Genomic DNA, 18,166 nt, shown 5'->3' with positions numbered 1-18,166 from the left:
TGTATATACCATAATAAATTTAACAATTCCACTACTGATGGATATTTTGGTCACCTTTTTTCTCTTTCACAAATAACGTTGTTATGGCACCCTCATACGAAAATATTTCCTAGCATACTCAGTACAAGTGTTTTTCCAAATTTCTATACTGAGACAAAGGTTATGTGCATTTTAAATTTTGTCCTTTCCCTGCCAAGAATCGAAGAGTCTTTCTCCTACACTCTTGCCCAAAGTGAGTGCTGTCAACCACTCAGATTTTTTGCAAATAGGGTGGACATAAAATGAACACACTTCTATGATCAAGAATAATTTAAAACAGGAAAAAGTAGGAAATACTAATTTTCATAAAATCCTCTAATAAGCATTGTTAAAGATGTTTTATTAATTGAAAGGTGGAGTTACAGAGAGAGAAGGAGAGACAGAGACAGAGAGAGACAGAGATCTTCCATCTCCCCAAATAGCTGCAATAGCTGGGGCTGTGGGTCAAGACAAACCCAGGAGCCAGGAGCTTCATCTAGGTCTCCTACATGAGGGACAAGCATCCAAGGACTTGGGCCATCTTTTGCTGCTTTCCCAGGTACATGAGCAGGGAGCTGGATCAGCAGTAGAGTGGCTGAGACATGACTCAGTAACCATATAGGATGTCGGCATCGCAGGCAGCGAATTAACCCACTAGCCACAATGCTGGCCCCTAAGAAGCATTATTAGAAGCCAGTGCTTGGTGCAGCGGGTTACACTGCCATCTGCAACGCTAGCATCCTGTATCAGAGTATGGGTTCAAGTCATAGCTGCTCCATCTAGCCCCCCACTTCTGCTAATGTACCTGGAAAAGCAGTTGAAGGTGGCTCAAGCCCTTGGGCCCCTGCATCCATGTGGGAGACCCAGATGGAGTTCCAGGCCCTTGGCCTCAGCCTGGTCCAGCCCCAGCTGTTGTGGACATTTGGGAAATGAACCATTAGGTGGAAGATATCTTTTCCCTCTCCACCCCATCACTCTGCCTTTCAAATAAATAAATCTTAAAAAATTTTTAAAAATAACATGATTATGTGCACCAGGTAGCTGGGATATAAAGGCTAAGCACAGACAAGTGAACAGCTTATGTCAAGTCTTCGAAAGGGGTATTCAGTATAGCAGACCATAAGAGACAAGTATTCAGTCTGAGGGCTCAAGAGGAAGTGACAGCTGAGCTAACTCTCAGACGAAGGGAAGAAGTTGGCAAGGGAAGGCTGGGTACACGGGAAGGAGAGCAGCAGGTCCAAACACATACAAGAAAATCTGGGGTCCCCGGCCCCTGCAGATGCTTTAATATTGTCCTAGCACTGCTGCGAGTGAGACAAGTGCCAAAGACCTAGCTGGGGTATTCAAAATATCACTCTGCAAGGCAAACCCAAGTGTACGCTAAGTCATCATTACTTTAGAAGTTGCTACTGTACATGGAGCAGGTGGTTCTGCGGCTCTGAAATGTAGTGGAAGACCGCCTGGCAGGCGAGGACTGGGGAGGAGGAGTGGGCCCAGCACTGCAAGCTTTGGCCCACAAAGGTCTAGTCTGCTGACTAGGCATGGAGCACCAAGTACTGTGGAAGTGGACGTCCTCGCAGCCGGAGTCCTAGGCAGCAAAGATGAAGCCAGAGGCCGCAGGGCTGGGAAACTGTGCATCCCTGGGTCCACCCTCCTTGGGGCCTGGAAATCGACACGTACTGAGGTTTACTGACCGGATACCCGAACAGGCAGCCATCTGTCACCGTGTTTCTTCACCAGGGCACATGGCATCTCCAAAGCTGACACAAACACTGCATCAGGGTCACGGCAGAAATGGAGCCAGCAGTCTACTGACATCGCCTGTGGCACAGATACGCCAGGAGCCAGCAACAGAAGCTACCACCACTGTTACCTAGCACTGCCCGGAAATGCTGGTATCCCAACTTATGGGAAGAGAAAAAGACTCCCAGGGCACTTGTCTAAAAGCAAAGCAGCTTCTACCTCAACCCAGACTAGGAAGCTGAGATTCCAGGGCTAGAGCCTGGCACCACGTACTCGCACCGAATAAGGAGTCCAGGTGGCTGTTTTCAGGAATTTGCAGAAGCACTGCTTTAGAACTTTATGCCAGTTCAGAGAGAGAGAGAGAGGAATCAATATCACAAAGTGACTCAGCAATTGCTTCCTACAAGTAGTCCAATTACCTATCTAGAAATCCAAGAAAAGGAACTGAAAAATTATTCAAGTAAGAAATGCCAGTCGGGCCAGCGCCATGGCTCAGTAGGCTAATCCTCCGCCTGCGGCGCCGGCACACCAGGTTCTAGTCCCAGTCGAGGCACCGGATTCTGTCCCAGTTGCTCCTCTTCCAGGCCAGCTCTCTGCTGTGGCGCGGGAGTGCAGTGGAGGATGGCCCAAATCCTTGGGCCCTGCACCGGCATGGGAGACCAGAAAAAGCACTTGGCTCCTGGCTTCAGATCAGCGCAGTGCACTGGCTGCAGCGGCCATTGGGGGGTGAACCAACGAAAGGAAGACCTTTCTCTCTGTCTCTCTCTCACTGTCCACTCTGCCTGTCCAAAAAAAAAAAAAAAAAAAAAGAAAAGAAAAAAAAGAAAGAAACGCCAGGGAAAGAACCTTGGCAAGATCACTGAAAATGGTGTTGACATAGACAGGAAACCAAGAACTGCGGAGACTATCATTGTCTGGGGGGGAGGGGGCACCTGACACCTGACTGTGTGGAAACCCTGACAGAGGGGCAGGAGACCCAGCTCAGGACAGGGTGCTGGGGAGCACAGGGTCTGGCTGGTGGGAGGCGGCTAAGAGCTTTAACGAGTGACACATGGATCGGATACTGAAAAACATATCATTGAACATTTTGTAGTCACTGAAATTAACATTTAGTGTCACTAAATAGAGATAAAATGCAATGAGCGCATGTGTGTTGAATTTATTTAGAGAAAGACTTCTATCCTAGTGCAGATCTGGACCTGAGAAGGCCTAAGCATGCAGATGGAAATCACTGCTCTGAGTAAGTGCAGAGACAGACCAGCAGACCAGGCTGCTGGGACACCAGGACCCTGGGCCTCCCACACGGGGCAGCGGTCAGGCTCTGTGGCCACCTGTAAGGATCAGAGAGGGCTGTGAGCAACGACAGCGAGAGGAAATGGCCCAGCTGAACGCCAGCCTGGCGCTGGCCAGCTTCCCTGTCACCTCCGCTCTCAGAGTAATCAGGGTGCAACTGGGAAGCAAGCGCCTGACTGTCTCACGCACCACACACCGGTGCTGCCTTTGATAGCGTCCACCTTCTAAGCAGCTGGGTCCACTCCAAGTGTCCTGTTTTCAAATTCAGCACTTCCGCAGCTGGGAAAAGGTTTCAGAAAGGTGAAGCCAAGCTCTACTGAGCAGGGCAGCGCTGAGACAGCTGGAGAGAGTGACATTCACCCCACGGACGGCGCTGACGACGGCCACCTATGCCCTGTCCCTCAGACGGTTCTGACTTCCATCGCAGAGGGAGGTCACCAAAGCAGAGAGTTCAGCTCTAGGTCAGCTTCCTGAATGCCACAGATTCTCCCAGCCTCCTCAGCACTGCGGCTCCCACGAGGATGTCCACGTCCTACTCTGTGGAACCTGACTATGACCTTCTGTGGCGCTCTGCAGGCTGCTGGCAACCAGCACCTGCCCCAGGGGCTGCTTCCAGCACAGCCATGACCCCAGGCCCCGCTGTTTCCCAAGAACCCAGGACTCTCACTTGGGTTTTCATCCCGTCCCCTCACAGGACCCCAACCCTAACCCATCTTCAACTCCCAAAGTCCTGCGTAACTTCTTGGTTGACCATCAGCACATGCCCTCTTCTGGCTGAGACATGAGGATCAGCCTCTCTCTGAAGGCTGCGTTCAGCTTCCTGTTCTGGGAGGAAGCCTGGCTCGCCCAAAGTGCCTGACTTACCCCAACAAGGTCCAGCTTCCCGCCCCCAAGACCCAGCTCCCTACCAAGGCCGGGCTCACCTCCAAGGCCCGGCTCTGCCCAAGGCCACGCTCTCTTCCAAGGCCCAGCTCACCCCCAAGGCCACGCTCTCCCCCAAGGCCCAGCTTACCCCCAAGGCCTGGCTCTGCCCAAGGCCACGCTCTCTTCCAAGACCCAACTCTCCCCCAAGGCCACGCTCTCCCCCAAGGCCCGGCTCACCCCCAAGGCCACGCTCTCCCCAAAAGCCTGGCTCACCCTCAAGACCCAACTCTCCCCCAAGGCCACGCTCTCCCCCAAGGCCTGGCTCTCCCCCAAGGCCCAGCTCACCCCCAAAGCCCGGCTCTGCCCCAAGGCCCAGCTCACCCCCAAGGCCATGCTCTCCCCCAAGACCCGGCTCACCCCCAAGGCCTGGCTCTGCCCCAAGGTCCAGTTCACCCCCAAGGCCCGGCGCCCCTGCTACCACCTTAGGAGCAGCTGCTTTCTTCTCACACCCTCATCCCACTGCATCTCCAGGGCAGGGACTACCCTCCTAGAATCACTCTCAGATAATTCTCCCGACCCCTTAAAAATCCCAGTTTTGAATGTCATGTCATCAGACCAAACCCATCATCATACCTCCTGAGGACACTCTTATTGATCTCACACTGGGTGTCAGGGGTGGAACGGTCCTCTGTCCGCCTCTGTCCTCTGCTCCCAGAACCTGTGACTATGACCCTCTGTGGCTAAACAGGTGACCAAGGTGAGAGACTGGGAGAAGAGTTTATCCCGAATCACCCCACTGGGTCCCAAGTGCAATCACACGTGTCTTCACGGACAGACACAGAGGCGATGGCAATGTGGCCAAGGACACAGGGACGCAGCCCCAAGTCCAGGAACACCAACCACCGCCAGAAACGGGAAGAGGCCGGGAACACGGCAAAGGGTCACTTTCTGTGTTGAGGCTGCTTGGCGCCCAGATACTTGGTCAAACGATATTCTGGTTGTGCCTGGATGAGACTGACATTCAAACTGCTGAGTAAGGCAGATCACGCTCCCTCCCAGGGAGGAGCTATGTCGAACGTGAAGGCCTGAATACAACAAAAAGGCTCATCTTTCCCAAAGGAAGAGAGAATTCCACCTGGCCAGCTACCTCTGAACTGGAACGGCGGCTTTTCCAGTCTTCAGACCCAAGCTGAAAATAATCTCTTCCAGGTTCAGGTTCTCAGGCCTTCAGACTGGGACTGAAGCCACGGCCTCTGCTCGCCCTGCGTCCCCCTCAGCTGTGGGGGTCACTTCCTCACAATACATCACTCACACTCTACTGGATCTGTTTCTTTCCTGGCGTCCCCACAGGGAGCATGGTTGTGCTGACACCTTTATCAACCTCGAGGCGTCCAGAGCTGAAAGAGAGCGAACTTATGTTGCTTCAGGCCACTGAGTTTGTGGTCATTTGTACAGCAGCCTGCGGTTCTCCTGTGGATTCCAATGCGGACCACAGATCAAGAATAGTGGGAGAAAACATAAAATCCCTACAAATCTGAAGAGCAATAGAGTACAACAACTATCTGCACAGCACTACACTATACTAGGTGTTCTAAGTAATCTAGCAATGATTTGAGTACACAGGACAAGGCACAGGTCACATGCACATACGACACCATCGGGTGTAGGGGCCTGGGGTCTGCAGGAGGTCCTGAAGCATTTCCACCGTCACTTCCTACAACACTTCACTGCCAGTTACTGTGCATTATCTAAAGCCCTCAATTCCAAGCTTCCCTCTCCCATACCCATTCCATGCAGCACATTCCTTCTGGTTCCCTGCCTCCAGCAACACTTCAACCCCCACAGGACCTACACTGCATGGAGCCCATCACTTTACACAGTCCCCCTCTCCCTCACGTCTCCCTTGGACCACCCCATGTTCCCTGAGTCATGATCACACCTCCTGCCACCTCCCCACCTTTGTCACGCTGCTCTGTCAAAATCCCAGCCCCACGCACCCTGCTCTTCAACCCGCACACTGGGTGGTGGGAGTGAAAGACACAGCTACGCTGACTGTGACTCTGAGTTCACAGTCACCAACCTCAGGTTAGTCACTCCAGCGCTGGCTTAAATGTCACTCCCTCAAAAGGCCTTTCCCCAACATGCAATTTATTTTTAAATAATAGCTTTATTGAGATAGAATTCACATGCCATAAAATTCACCCACTGTACAAGTCAGTGGTTTTTAGTGCAAAGAGTTGTACAACAATAACTAATTTCTAGTTTCAGCACATTTTCATCAACCCCAAAAGAAACGCAACATTCATTCACATCACTGCTCATCTCTCTTTCGCCAGCCCTGGCAACCATTCATCCAGTTCCTGTCTCAGGGCACGTGCCTACTCTGGTCATTCATGTATACGGAACCGTATGTGACACTTTGTGCCTGGCTTTTGTCACTCGGCATAATGTTTTCAAAGTCCATCCCTATTTTTGTGCATAACAGTATTCCATTCTCTTTATTGCCTAATAATATTCCATTGTATTCCTATACCATATTTTGTTTGTCTAGTCATCTGTTCATCAGCTGACGGACATTCAGATTGCTTCTACTTTTTTCCACCTTACTTGGAAGGCAGAGAGAGAGAGAAAGACAAAGTCTTCTATTCACTGGTTCATTCCCCAAATGCCTGCAACAGCTGGGGCTGGGCCAGATCCAAGCCAGGGACCCAGAATTCTATCCAGGACTCTCATGTGGTAGCAGGCATCCAACCAGCTGAGCCATCACCTGCTCCCTCCTAAGATACACATTAGCAGGAAGCTGGAATTCAAAGGGGAGCCGAGACTCAAACCAGGCACTCCGACTGCTACACCCAACGCTTGCTCCTGCTTCTTCTTCTTAGCTACTCTGAGCAGCACTGCTGTGAACACTTTCGTCCAACTTTTTGAGAAGACAGATATTTCCAATTCTCAAAGGTACATCCTTAGAAATGCCAGAGCCGTGGCAAGGCTACATTTGCTGTGCTGAGACTTGTGAACTGGTTTCCGATGTAGCTTCACGATTCTACAGCCCCACTAGCAATGCATGAGGCTTCTCATTTTTCATGCTAGTCAATACTTGCTCTTGTCCATCTTTGTTAATTTAGTCATTCTACAGGGTACGAAGTAACATCTCATTGTGTGTTTTTACGGGTAAAAATCTTATGCGAGGTGCTAATTCACCTATTTCTATTTTATCGGAAGTGACAGAGACATCTTCCAACCACCGGTTCACTCCCCAGATGCTTGCAACAGCCAGGGCTAGAGCCTGAAACTCTATCTGGGTCTCCCATGTGGGTGGCAGGGTCCCAAGTACTTGAGCCATCACTGCTGCCTCCCAGGATGCGTGTCTGTGGGACGCTGGATCAGAAGTAGAGCAACAGGGATTCTAACCAGGAGCTCCAGTATGGGATACGGGTATTCGAAATAAGCTACTGTGCCAAAGGCTTATCCTTCATTGTGGTGTTTTATTCTTTTTAAAAGCTCTGTCACTTTTCCTTTCAAATAAATAAACAAAGACAGAGAAACCTTCCATCCTCTGGTTCATTTGCCTAATGAGCTCAACAACCAGGGCTGGGCCAGGCCAAAGCCAGGAGCCAGGAACTACATCTTGTCTCCCACATGGATGGTAGGAGCCCAAGCACTTGAGCCATGTTCCCTCGCCTTCCTAGGCACACAGGGCACCCACAGTCACAAGCTCCCAGCCCCCTGTGGATTCTTCCAGCCAGACTCAGGCGTCTCTTCTCAGCTGGTGTTGGGCACGCGGACATGAGCTGGTGCAGCTGTTGTGTATGTCCGGAACGGTGCCCACGCTCTCTTGGCTAGTTACAGGACACTGGTGCCGGTGGTTAGGGAGAGAGAAACATGTCTCCTTTTTTTACCCCCAGGTTGGTTGGTACACTGTCCCCCAGAGGGCTCCAAGCTGAACTCTCACCAGGCTCTTCCTGATCTTAGGAGGAAAACCTTCCATCTTTTACCGTTAAGCATGAATGTCAACTGCAGGTTTTCCAGATATGTCCTTTGTTAGGTTGAAAAGATTCCCTTCTATTTCTAGGCCTTGCAGCTTGCTTAACATGTAAAGGTGTTGAGTTTTGTCAAATTCCCTTTAACATTTATTGAGATGGTTGTATTTCTATCCTTTATTCAACTAATATATTGATTTTTGCATGCTGACCCAATCATGCAATTCCCACTGGTCGCATTGTACAATCCTTTTTATAGGCTGTTGAATTTGTTTGCTAATACTCTTCTATGGATTTTTGCATCTATATTCATAAGAGATATTAGTTGGTGACTTTCTTATGCTTTTTGTTTTCTGTTTTGATAGCAAGGTAACATTGACCTGAAAGAATGAGTTGGGGGGCTGCCACTGTGGCATAGCAGGTAAAGTTGCCACCTATACTACCAGTGTCCCATATGGGCGCTGGTTCAAGTCCTGGCTGCTTCACTTCTGATCCAGCTCTTGCTATGGTCTGGGAAAGCATCAGACGATAGCCCAAGTTTTTGGGCACCTGCACCCGCATGGGAAGACCCGGAAGAAGCTCCTGGCTCCTGGCTTCGGATCGGAAGAGCTCCAGCATTTGCGGCCAATTGGAGAGTAAACCAGCAGATGGAAGACCTCTCTCTGCTCTCTCTCTCTCTGCTTCTCCTTCTCTGTACCTCTTTCAAATAAATAAATAAATCTTTTTAAAAAAAAAAAAAAAAGAATGAGTTGAGAAGTGTTCTGTTCTCAGCTGCTTTAGAAAAATCTGTGGATTGGTATTATTTCTTTAAATATGTAGGAAAATTCATCAGCAAAGCCACCTAAGCCTGGCCTTTTCTTTGTGGGAAGCTGTTTTTGATTACTACCTCAATCCCTTTCCTTGTTACAGGTCTGTTCAGATTTCCTACTTCCCTAATTCAGTTTCAGTAGTTTGCTATCATATCTTAAGTAGCTACTTGGTCATCTTTTGTCAGATCATTGCACTTTAGTCTCTACATAGAAATTACCATCACTTATCCACACAGAGCTTTTGTTTTTTTGATGCTTTTCTCTCTCTGTTCCCTTTACAATATAAGCTCCATGAAGGCCCAGACTTCATTCTAGCTAACCCTAACACCGAGAGGAGTGCCTGCTACATAGCAGGTGCCTGACGAGAATTTGTTGAATCAATGTATGAACGAGTGAATACACCTGGCAGCAGAAAGATGCGGTGGCTGCTGTCTAACGGCTTTTGTTCCTCTCTGTAGAAAGAAAGGAGTCCTCTACTGAAAGACAGGTGGGAGCAGGGTAGATTGTCAGGGAAAAAAAATGGAGACTTTCACTGACCACTGCAAAGAATGGGAAAGCAACGTGGTCAGAGAAATGTGATAGGATGTACAGTGCTAACTGCCAGTCTGGAGTGAGAGAATGAATGCACAGTAATATTAATTAACCCTACTAAATGTCTATCTTCATAGATACTTAGAAAAAGCAGACAGAACAGCTCATCCATGAGCTTGGTTGACAGAGATATGGATTTTTAAAAAACTGAACAGTACAGGAATGAGGGACCATTCCTAAAATTGATAAGGAGAGAAGTGAATAGGGAGGGAGCTTACTGCTCTAGTCTAGGGAAAGATAGTTTTTAAAAAAAAAAGTGGAGAGAGTGCAGTCTCAGGGAAGAGTTAGGAAGAAAACAGCAAAGGAAAATCCATGCAAATTAGAGGGACACTGTGTACCTACACAACTCAGGACCCCAGCAGCCGAGAGTCTCAGCACCAGCTCTGGAGAGAGGTGAGACCAGACTGCAGCAGCTCAGTCAACTGGCAATAAATCTGCAGGAAGAGCCTGTGAGAGTGTAGCTTGGAGCCCTCTGGAGGAGCGTACCAACCAACCTAGAGGGGAAAAAAAGGAGACACGTTTCTCTCTCCCTAACCACCGGCACCAGTGTCCTGTAACTAGCCAAGAGAGCGTGGGCACCGTTCCGGACAAACACAACAGCTGCACCAGCCTGTGTCCGCGTGCCCAGCAACCAGCCGGGAAGAGACGCCTGAGTCTGGCTGGAAGAATCCACAGGGGGCTGGGAGCTTGTGACTGTGGGAGCCCTGTGAGCTGGAACTGTGAACGCACAGTGGTTGCGTGGGAGGGTATGGGGTGTGGCTGGGACACTGGAAAGTTACTGTGGGTGGTGCCACACGCTTGGGGCTCCTTGATGCCCTGCTGAGGGTCACTGCAACAGGATCTGTGCTCACACTGAGGACTGTATGGATCCTTTGTGTGGTTCTTGGTAGTTTTGGTCTCCTTTGAGGAGAGGAGATGAGCATGAGACTATGCCAACAGAGCTGAATAAGCCTCCCCTCTGATAAACAACAACAACAACAACAAAACAGAGAATTACTACACCCAACTTCAGTATCACCTTAGATGCTCCCTTCACCGTGCAGCACTGAACAGAGCTCCCTGACCACACCCAGCGCACGCCTCTAGATATTCACTGAAAGAGCAGACGCTCCACTAAGCCACAGAGGCACAGTTCAAAGATAAAAGCCATCACAGAGAAAAAAAAATAAGGAAGAAAACACGATGCCCCCCCCAAAACATAACACTTCAATACCAGAATGTGAAGATGAAGAGATTGACAAAATGCCAGAAATGGAATTCAAAAAATGATCATAGGATTACTTAAAAATAATCAAAAGCAAATTTATGAACTAAAAAAATCCATACATGACATGAATGAAAATTTTTCCTATGAAATTGAGTTTTGTTTTTTTTTTTTTTTTTTTTTTTTTGACAGAGTGGACAGTGACAGAGAGAGAGAGAGAGAGAAAGGTCTTCCTTTGCCGTTGGTTCACCCTCCAATGGCTGCTGCAGCCAGCGCGCTGCAGCCAGCGCACCGCGCTGATCCGAAGCCAGGATCCAGGCGCCTCTCCTAGTCTCCCATGCGGGTGCAGGGTCCAAGCACTTGGGCCATCCTCCACTGCACTCCCTGGCCACAGCAGAGAGCTGGCCTGGAAGAGGGGCAACCGGGATAGAATCTGGCGCCCCGACCGGGACTAGAACCCGGTGTGCCGGCGCCGCAGGTGGAGGATTAGCCTATTTTTTTAATTAATTAATTAATTAATTAATTTTTTGACAGGCAGAGTGGACAGTGAGGGAGAGAGAGACAGAGAGAAAGGTCTTCCTTTGCCGTTGGTTCACCCTCCAATGGCCGCCGCGGCCAGCACGCTGTGGCCGACGCACCGCGCTGATCTGAAGGCAGGAGCCAGGTGCTTCTCCTGGTCTCCCATGGGGTGCAGGGCCCAAGGACTTGGGCCATCCTCCACTGCACTCCCGGGCCACAGCAGAGAGCTGGCCTGGAAAAGGGGCAGCCAGGACAGAATCCGGCGCCCCGACCAGGACTAGAACCCGGTGTGCCGGCGCCGCAAGGCAGAGGATTAGCCTAGTGAGCCACGGCGCCGGCCAAGGATTAGCCTATTGAGCCGCGGCGCTGGCCTTGTTTTGATTTCTGGCAGCGCAGAAAAGAGAGAGAGTCTATCATCCACTGCTTCACTCCCCAGAGAGTTGCCACTGCCGGAGCTGTGCTGATCAGGAGCCAAGAGCTTTTTCCAGGTCTCTCATGCAGGTGCAGGGGCCCAAGGACTTGTGCCATCTTCTACTGCTTTCCCAGGCCATAGCAGAGAGCCAGATCAGAAGTGGAGCAGCCGAGCCTCGAACCGGCACCCATATGGGATGCCAGTAATGCAGGAGGTGGCTCTGCCTGCTAAGCCACAGCGCCGGCCCCGGGCTAAAGTCTCAACATCACCCTTCACTCAGCTCCTTTCACAAGCCACGTGCAATCCATGGGGCTGATTTATAAAGCAAACCGGAACCCAACCCTTTTCAGCTCCTCCATTGCCACCACCCTCCTACACCTGAACTACTACTTCTCTCTCTTTTCCCTTCCACTGTTTATTCTTCACATGGCTAACAGACCAATCGCTTTACAAGATCAATCGTGGTATTTTTCTACTCAAAACCCTACAAAGACTCATTCATTCTGGGGCAGAAGGCCTAGCAGTGCCAGCCAGGGCCTTGCTAACGTCCTGCCCTCTTCTGCCCTCTTAGCCCGCTCGTCCCCCTCTGGCTGGACTGACTCGGCTGCCATTCGCTGAGTTAACATCTCTGCCCGGGGCCGGGATGCCGAGCACTCCTCTCCCACAACTCTGCCCAAACATCACTTCTCAATCAGGCCTGATGACTTCTGGATTCAGTCTCCAGTCTGCCTAACCCAGTCCCTGACCCGTCTTCCTGCTTCCCACTCAATGCACAGTTCCAAGTAGACCAGCAGGGGGCTCTGCTCCACCTGCTCAGGTCCCCTGCCTCCTGCCACCAAGGGCTCCTGCCTCAGCTTGCTCCTTGGGGACCTGTCATTTGGCCCGTGGACATCTTCCGTGGGAGGGTGGGGGCACGGAGGACGGGGAAGGCATGTCTGCTCTGAAGTGCACTGGCTGAGAAGTCACGTGAGTCACCCACTGGCGGGAACAACGGCGGATGGCTGAAATGATCCTGGAGGAAAAGAAAACCTCGGACCTCAGCGAGTCCTGAGCACGAGGCACCACCTCTGCACATCTTCTCCAGCACACGGAGCCCACCAGCAACTCCCACCACACAGCAGGTGCACAGAGTGCGTCCACTTGGCCAGCACAACCTAGACCTCCGACTATGGCCATGTGTGACCCCATCCCGAACATGCAGTGTTGGAACAGCGGCAGGAGTTTCTTCCTCGCCCAACACCCGTGTTGGCCAAGCACACCCTGGCCTGCCCTTAGGGCTGCGAGACCTTCATGATCCACCAACCTGCCATGCCTGCGAAAGTTCTGGTTTTCTTACAAGTGGCTTCATGGCTCAAATAGTCAACGGCTCATCCAGTCCAGGTTCAGGGTCTCTGTGGCCAACACAATTCTCTCAGAAACTTAGGTCTTCGCTCTTTCTGTTTCCACTCAGCTCCAAGCACCGGTAACCACATCAAGTTCTTCCTCTGATGCAAAGCCCAAACCTGATTTATTTCTCTGCCTCTACAGACGCCTCTTGATTTCAGCTAACGGAAGCCACCTAGAGGCCATGCGAATGAACAAGGTCAGGGGTTCCCAGTTTTGGCTGCACAATATGATCCCCTGGGGGGGATTCTAAACACTGTCTGGGTCCAGGCGCACTGCGTCTCAGACCAGTCAATCAGAAGCTGTGTGGGTGGGACCAAGCTGACTGATGAGCAGCCAGGGCCAGGAGCCCATAACCCTCACTCTGACCCCTGCCCCAGGACTCAGGGCATTTCCAGCTGAGAAGGCTCCCTTGTAGCTTCACGCCTCTCCCAACATCGCTCACACAGTGCAGTGTCCAGAAGCCGCCTGTCTCCTCTGTCACTGCCCCAGGGGTCAGAAGTTCCTGTTTCCTTTTACCATTTGCCGGCAAGCCAGCCCCTTCCTTCGTAAGCTCATGTTTCTTGTGGTACCCTAGCAGGAACAGCCTCACACTGTGATCCTTCCAAAGACTGACCCAGAGCTCGGCTGGCGTGAGCTGTCCCTGCAGAGCACCACGGGCAACACGCTTACCAACCAGGTCGCCCCCATCAGCACAGCTTTCTGTCCCTCCTCCCTCTGACATCAGCCTCATCAGGGGTGAGCCAGCTGAACACTAAGCCAGTGCCACAAATGAGAAGGTTTAAAAGAAGTTTGCTTGGGCCGGCACCGTGGCAAAGCAGGTTAATCCTCTGCCTGCGGCACCAGCATCCCATGTGGGCGCTGGTTCTATTCCCGGCTGCTCCTCTTCCAGTCCAGCTCTCTGCTATGGTCTGGGAAAACAGAAGATGGCCCAAGTCCTTGGGCCCCTGAACCCGCATGGGAAGACCTGGAAGAAGCTTCCGGCTCCTGGCTTCAGATCGGCACAGCTCCGGCAGTTGCAGCCAATTGGGGAGTGAACCAGTGGATGGAAGACCTCTCTCTCTCTGTCTCTCTCCCTGCCTCTCCTCTCTCTTTTAAAAAAAAAAAAGTCTTAATTTAAAAGCAAGTTCCACACAGACATCCTGCTGAAGGATCATACCAGTGTGGGGACCCCTGTACCCACCACAAGGGAATGTTAAAACACTTGTTAAAACATTGTGGAAAAATGGAATTAAAAGAGAACATTATTTTGGTGCAAAAATTTTTGAAATTCATGCATGTGAGGGTCTTTATAAAGCTCATGGAAAATGAGTATCATGAGAGAAAACTACGCACAGGTTTCAAATATTTTTGCACTGAAAGAAACCTACCTGTTATTCAATCTACCCGTGAACTTCTTGAAGTAACCTTGTACACAATGCATATATGCATCAAAATTCAGAATCGGGACACTTAGGACACCAGCTTCAGCATTATGCATGCTGACAAAATGACGTTTCCCAAAAAACTAGCAACATTGAAATAAAAATAACAAACAGAACTAAGACCTACTCAGAGACTGCTGCGAGGCTAAAGGAGACTTCACTGTGATCTGTGTGCTCTTTCCTACACAGAACAACGCAAAGGAAAAATCCCCACAGAGAACAGGAAAAAGCACTTTGTAGATCATAAGCAGTAGTCAAGCCAGTCAGTCAACTTTAAATAAATGTAGACTCCTGACTCACTTTTAAAAGGGTTATCAATTCGCTAAATGAGCAAGTTCCTCATTCTCCTGGCCCCAAGGCCCAGAATGAGAATTCTAAGTAGAAGCACAGCGGATCCAATCATTAAGAAAGGTAATGGAGAAGAAAGCTCCCTCAGTGTGAACACAACACAGCGGTGGGGGTACCTGCAAGGGTATCTTAAGAAAGGGAAAGGTAGCAAATTCTCTTTACTCAATGAAAAAGAGAAAAGACTATGTTTTTTTTTTTTTTAAATAAAAAGATGTAAAAATTGACTTCTCAACCCCCATAAAAGTATTAGAATTTGCAACACAAATGCGACCCAGGATAGGATGTCCAGGTTAACAAAATGTTACTGTTAACTACAACTGAAAACCTACCTAATCAAAAAAAATAATAAATTTCCAATACATTTTCAAAGATGCAGGAAGTAAAATTATATGCCATGCAGGTTAAACTGTTTTTTCTTTAATTAATAAGAGCTTATCTGCTTTATCCTGGTTGAGTTTTAGGAAAGTAAAGGAGGGAAAGTGGCTACGAAAGCTCTGAGTTGCAGCAGGATTACCAGGCTTAAGGACTCGGATCCTGAGTGACAGTTCTGATCTTACGGATGTTTGACCCTTCAGCAAACCAGCCAGCCAACAACAGCAAAAACCAGAGGAATGGTTTTAAAACAAAGACTATGGCAATTTTTAGCAGAAAATAATCACGGCATTCTAAGAACTCTAGAAATGAACCGAGAAGAAAAACAATTGATGATAAGCTTGTTACATCACTGATAACCACAGAAAGATCACCACAGACCTCCAGCCAAATACCGCTATTCTAAAAGTTGCTTTCATAGATAAAGACACCAGTGTGGCAATGGTTATGAAATACAATGTACTGCCAACTATGGGGGTACATCTGTCGGGCAATTTTAAAATAGGGAGGTAATTACTTTTCACCTTGGAAAGGGAGCATTGTCCCTGAGTAAGAGGGACATCCCCAGTGCGATCACAGCGCCACCTCCTGGCGTGCGTCACATCCCCAGTGTGATCACAGTGCCACCTCCTGGCGTGCGTCACATCCCCAGTGCGATCACAGCGCCACCTCCTGGCATGTGTCACATCCCCAGTGCTACCAGTGCGATCACAACGCCACCTCCTGGCATGCGTCACATCCCCAGTGCGATCACAGCGCCACCTCCTGGCGTGCGTTTACAGTGCCGCTTCTGGAGTGGAGTGCAGGAGCACAGCAGCCCACTGGCCCGGCCTCCCGCACGTCTGCGTCTGCAGGCATCCACCAGGAAGCCGGCTCAGGGCCATGACGACCACGCGGAGGGACGGGCAGGGAAAAGCAGTTACCCAAGAGGAATGCTCCTTCATCTGGTGCTGGTTGCTGTGACTGCCGCTGGCATGGCCGCGCCAAAAGCAGTTCTGGCAGAGCTGGTAGTTGTGGCACTGCTGGCATCGGTACCGGAAGCCCATCATGCTCTCACAGCGGCAGTAGGAGCACTCCACGGGATGGAAGACTGGCGCCGGCGGGGGGGGGGGGATGGGGGGGGGCAGAGAAATTACTTCATTTGGAGAATAAAATCAACACAAATGACAACCAAATATAATATAAAAGTAAAGGTGAACACAAGATTAGAACTAAAAAATCTACTCTGGGGGCTGGCGCTGTGGCTTAGTGGGTAAAGCTGCCACCTGCATCATCAGCATCCCATATGGGCGCAGGTTTGAGTCCTGGCTGCTCTACTTCCAATCCAGCCCCTGATGACGGCCTGGGAAAGCAGTGGAAAATGGCCCATGTCCTTGGGTCCCTGCTCCAGGCTCTGGGCTCCTGGTTTTATTCTGGCCCAGCTCTGGCTGTTTTGACCAACTGGGGAGAGAACCAGCAGGTGGAAGACCTCTATCTCTCTGCTTCTGTAACTCTGCATTCCAAATAAACAAATCTTTAAAAAAAAAAAAAAACTAATCTGCAGGTCTAATCATTTATTAAAATAAAAGGAAAAGACTTAAGGAAAGAAAATCAATATAAAATACCACATTCCAGGCCATCTCAAAGGTAATCAGTTTGTTCCTTTAAAATGAAACTCGTGTTTCTCCAAAACACATACAATTGAGGAAGAGAGGGAAATCTTCACTTGCCAACTTTTTTTTCCTAAAGATTTATTTATTTATTTCAAAGGCAGAATTACAGACAGGCAGAGAGAGAAAGAAATTTTCCATCCGCTGGTGCACTCCCCAGATGCCCACAGTAGCCAGAGCTGCACTGATCCAAAGCGAGGAGCCAGGAGCTTCTTCCGGGTCTCCCACATGAGTGCAGGGGCCCAAGGACTTGGGCCATCTTCTACTGCTTTCCCAGGCCATAGGAGAGAACTGGATCACAAGTGGAGCAGCCAGGACTCAAACCAGTGCCCATATGGGATACTGGCACTGCAGGCAGCAGTTTTACTCACTAGGCCACAGTAGTGGCCCCGTCAACCTTTTTTTTTTTTTTTTTAAATCTCTTGTCTGTTGTTTCCTAAAGGAGATGTGTTATTGTCAGAGGTATGCAAGCATCCCTCACTGATGGACAAGAGCCCTGAAAACCAAGACTGCTCCTGCTGGCTGTGTGTTCTTTTGCTCCCTTCCCTGAGCACAGAGCCAGGACGTCTCTGTTAGCTGCAAGTGGTATTTTACGCTAAGCAGCTTGGACAGAGGTCCTCAAATGTCTGCTGAGTTAAGAACTCGCACCCACCTGGGCACTGACAGCAGTAGGTGGAAAGGCAGAGATACCAGAGGCCAGTGCGGGGTGGGTGGGAGAGACAGATGGAGATCGCCCATTTACTGGCCCCACAACAGCTGGGGCTGGGCCGAAGCAAAGACACAGGAACTCACTCCAGGTCTCCCACACGGTGGCAGGGACCCAGTGACTTGAGTCACCACCTGGTGCCTCCCACTGTGTGCATTAGCAGGAAGCTGGGTCAGAGGGGAAGCTGGGACTCTCATCCAGGACCTCCAATATGAGACACTGGTATCCCAAGCTGCATCTTAACCCAAATGTCAGCCCTTTTTATATTAAAAAAAAAATCATTGTAGAGGCAGAGGAGAGTGCCTGCAATATTCAGGGCTGGACAGGAGCGGAGCTGAGAGCCAGGAACACAGCCAGCTCCCCTGTGGGTGGCAGGGACTCAACCATGTGCGGCATCACTGCTCCTCCTAGGCCTGCACTCCCAGGGAGCTGGAGGCAGGGATGAACTCCAGGAACTTGGAGGTGCGATGCAGGTGTCTTACCTGCGAACTACCCTTTCTGCCCCTCAATGCAATTCAAGTGAGGGACTTCATGGGAAGGGCCCAAGCCAGAACACAAAGCGAAAAACAAACAAAAACACTAGACATAGCGATAATTTTAAATGTGTTTACCACCATAAAAGTTAAGATGTACAGACAAATGTTAATGTGATAGGCGGCATGCTTTCTAAGTATTTCAAGGATTTCATAACATTCCTCTCTCTGAGAAAACTAACATCACTAACAACTTAAGAATGTAATCAAAAATAATACACTACACCAGTCACATCAAAATGTTCATACAGATAACCAGACATCTTGACAAATGAGATTCTTTCTGGGTGATGCAGCAAATACGCAACGCTTTCATGA

At 49.8% G+C, this 18,166-nt stretch overlaps 1 protein-coding gene across 16 annotated transcripts in view; it reads right to left on the bottom strand.

Moving 5' to 3' along the window:
* Nucleotides 1-18,166, bottom strand: part of DTNB (dystrobrevin beta) — a 248,570-nt gene that overhangs the window by 137,321 nt on the left and 93,083 nt on the right. For 15 of the 16 annotated variants that reach the window (XM_051843168.3, XM_089326719.1, XM_051843163.3 and 12 more), the window contains one exon: nt 15,884-16,050. The exons of the other annotated variant lie outside the window; for it this stretch is intronic. In XM_051843168.3, the coding sequence (XP_051699128.1) occupies nt 15,884-16,050 (167 nt within the window). The remainder of the gene's footprint in view (nt 1-15,883; nt 16,051-18,166) is intronic. 16 annotated transcript variants of the gene reach the window in all.

This window comes from Oryctolagus cuniculus, chromosome 2 (genome assembly GCF_051225735.1).
Source record: "Oryctolagus cuniculus isolate XC-2025 breed Fujian yellow rabbit chromosome 2, ASM5122573v1, whole genome shotgun sequence".
Taxonomy (NCBI): Eukaryota; Metazoa; Chordata; class Mammalia; order Lagomorpha; family Leporidae; genus Oryctolagus; species Oryctolagus cuniculus.
This window is presented reverse-complemented; position numbering and strand designations above follow the sequence as displayed.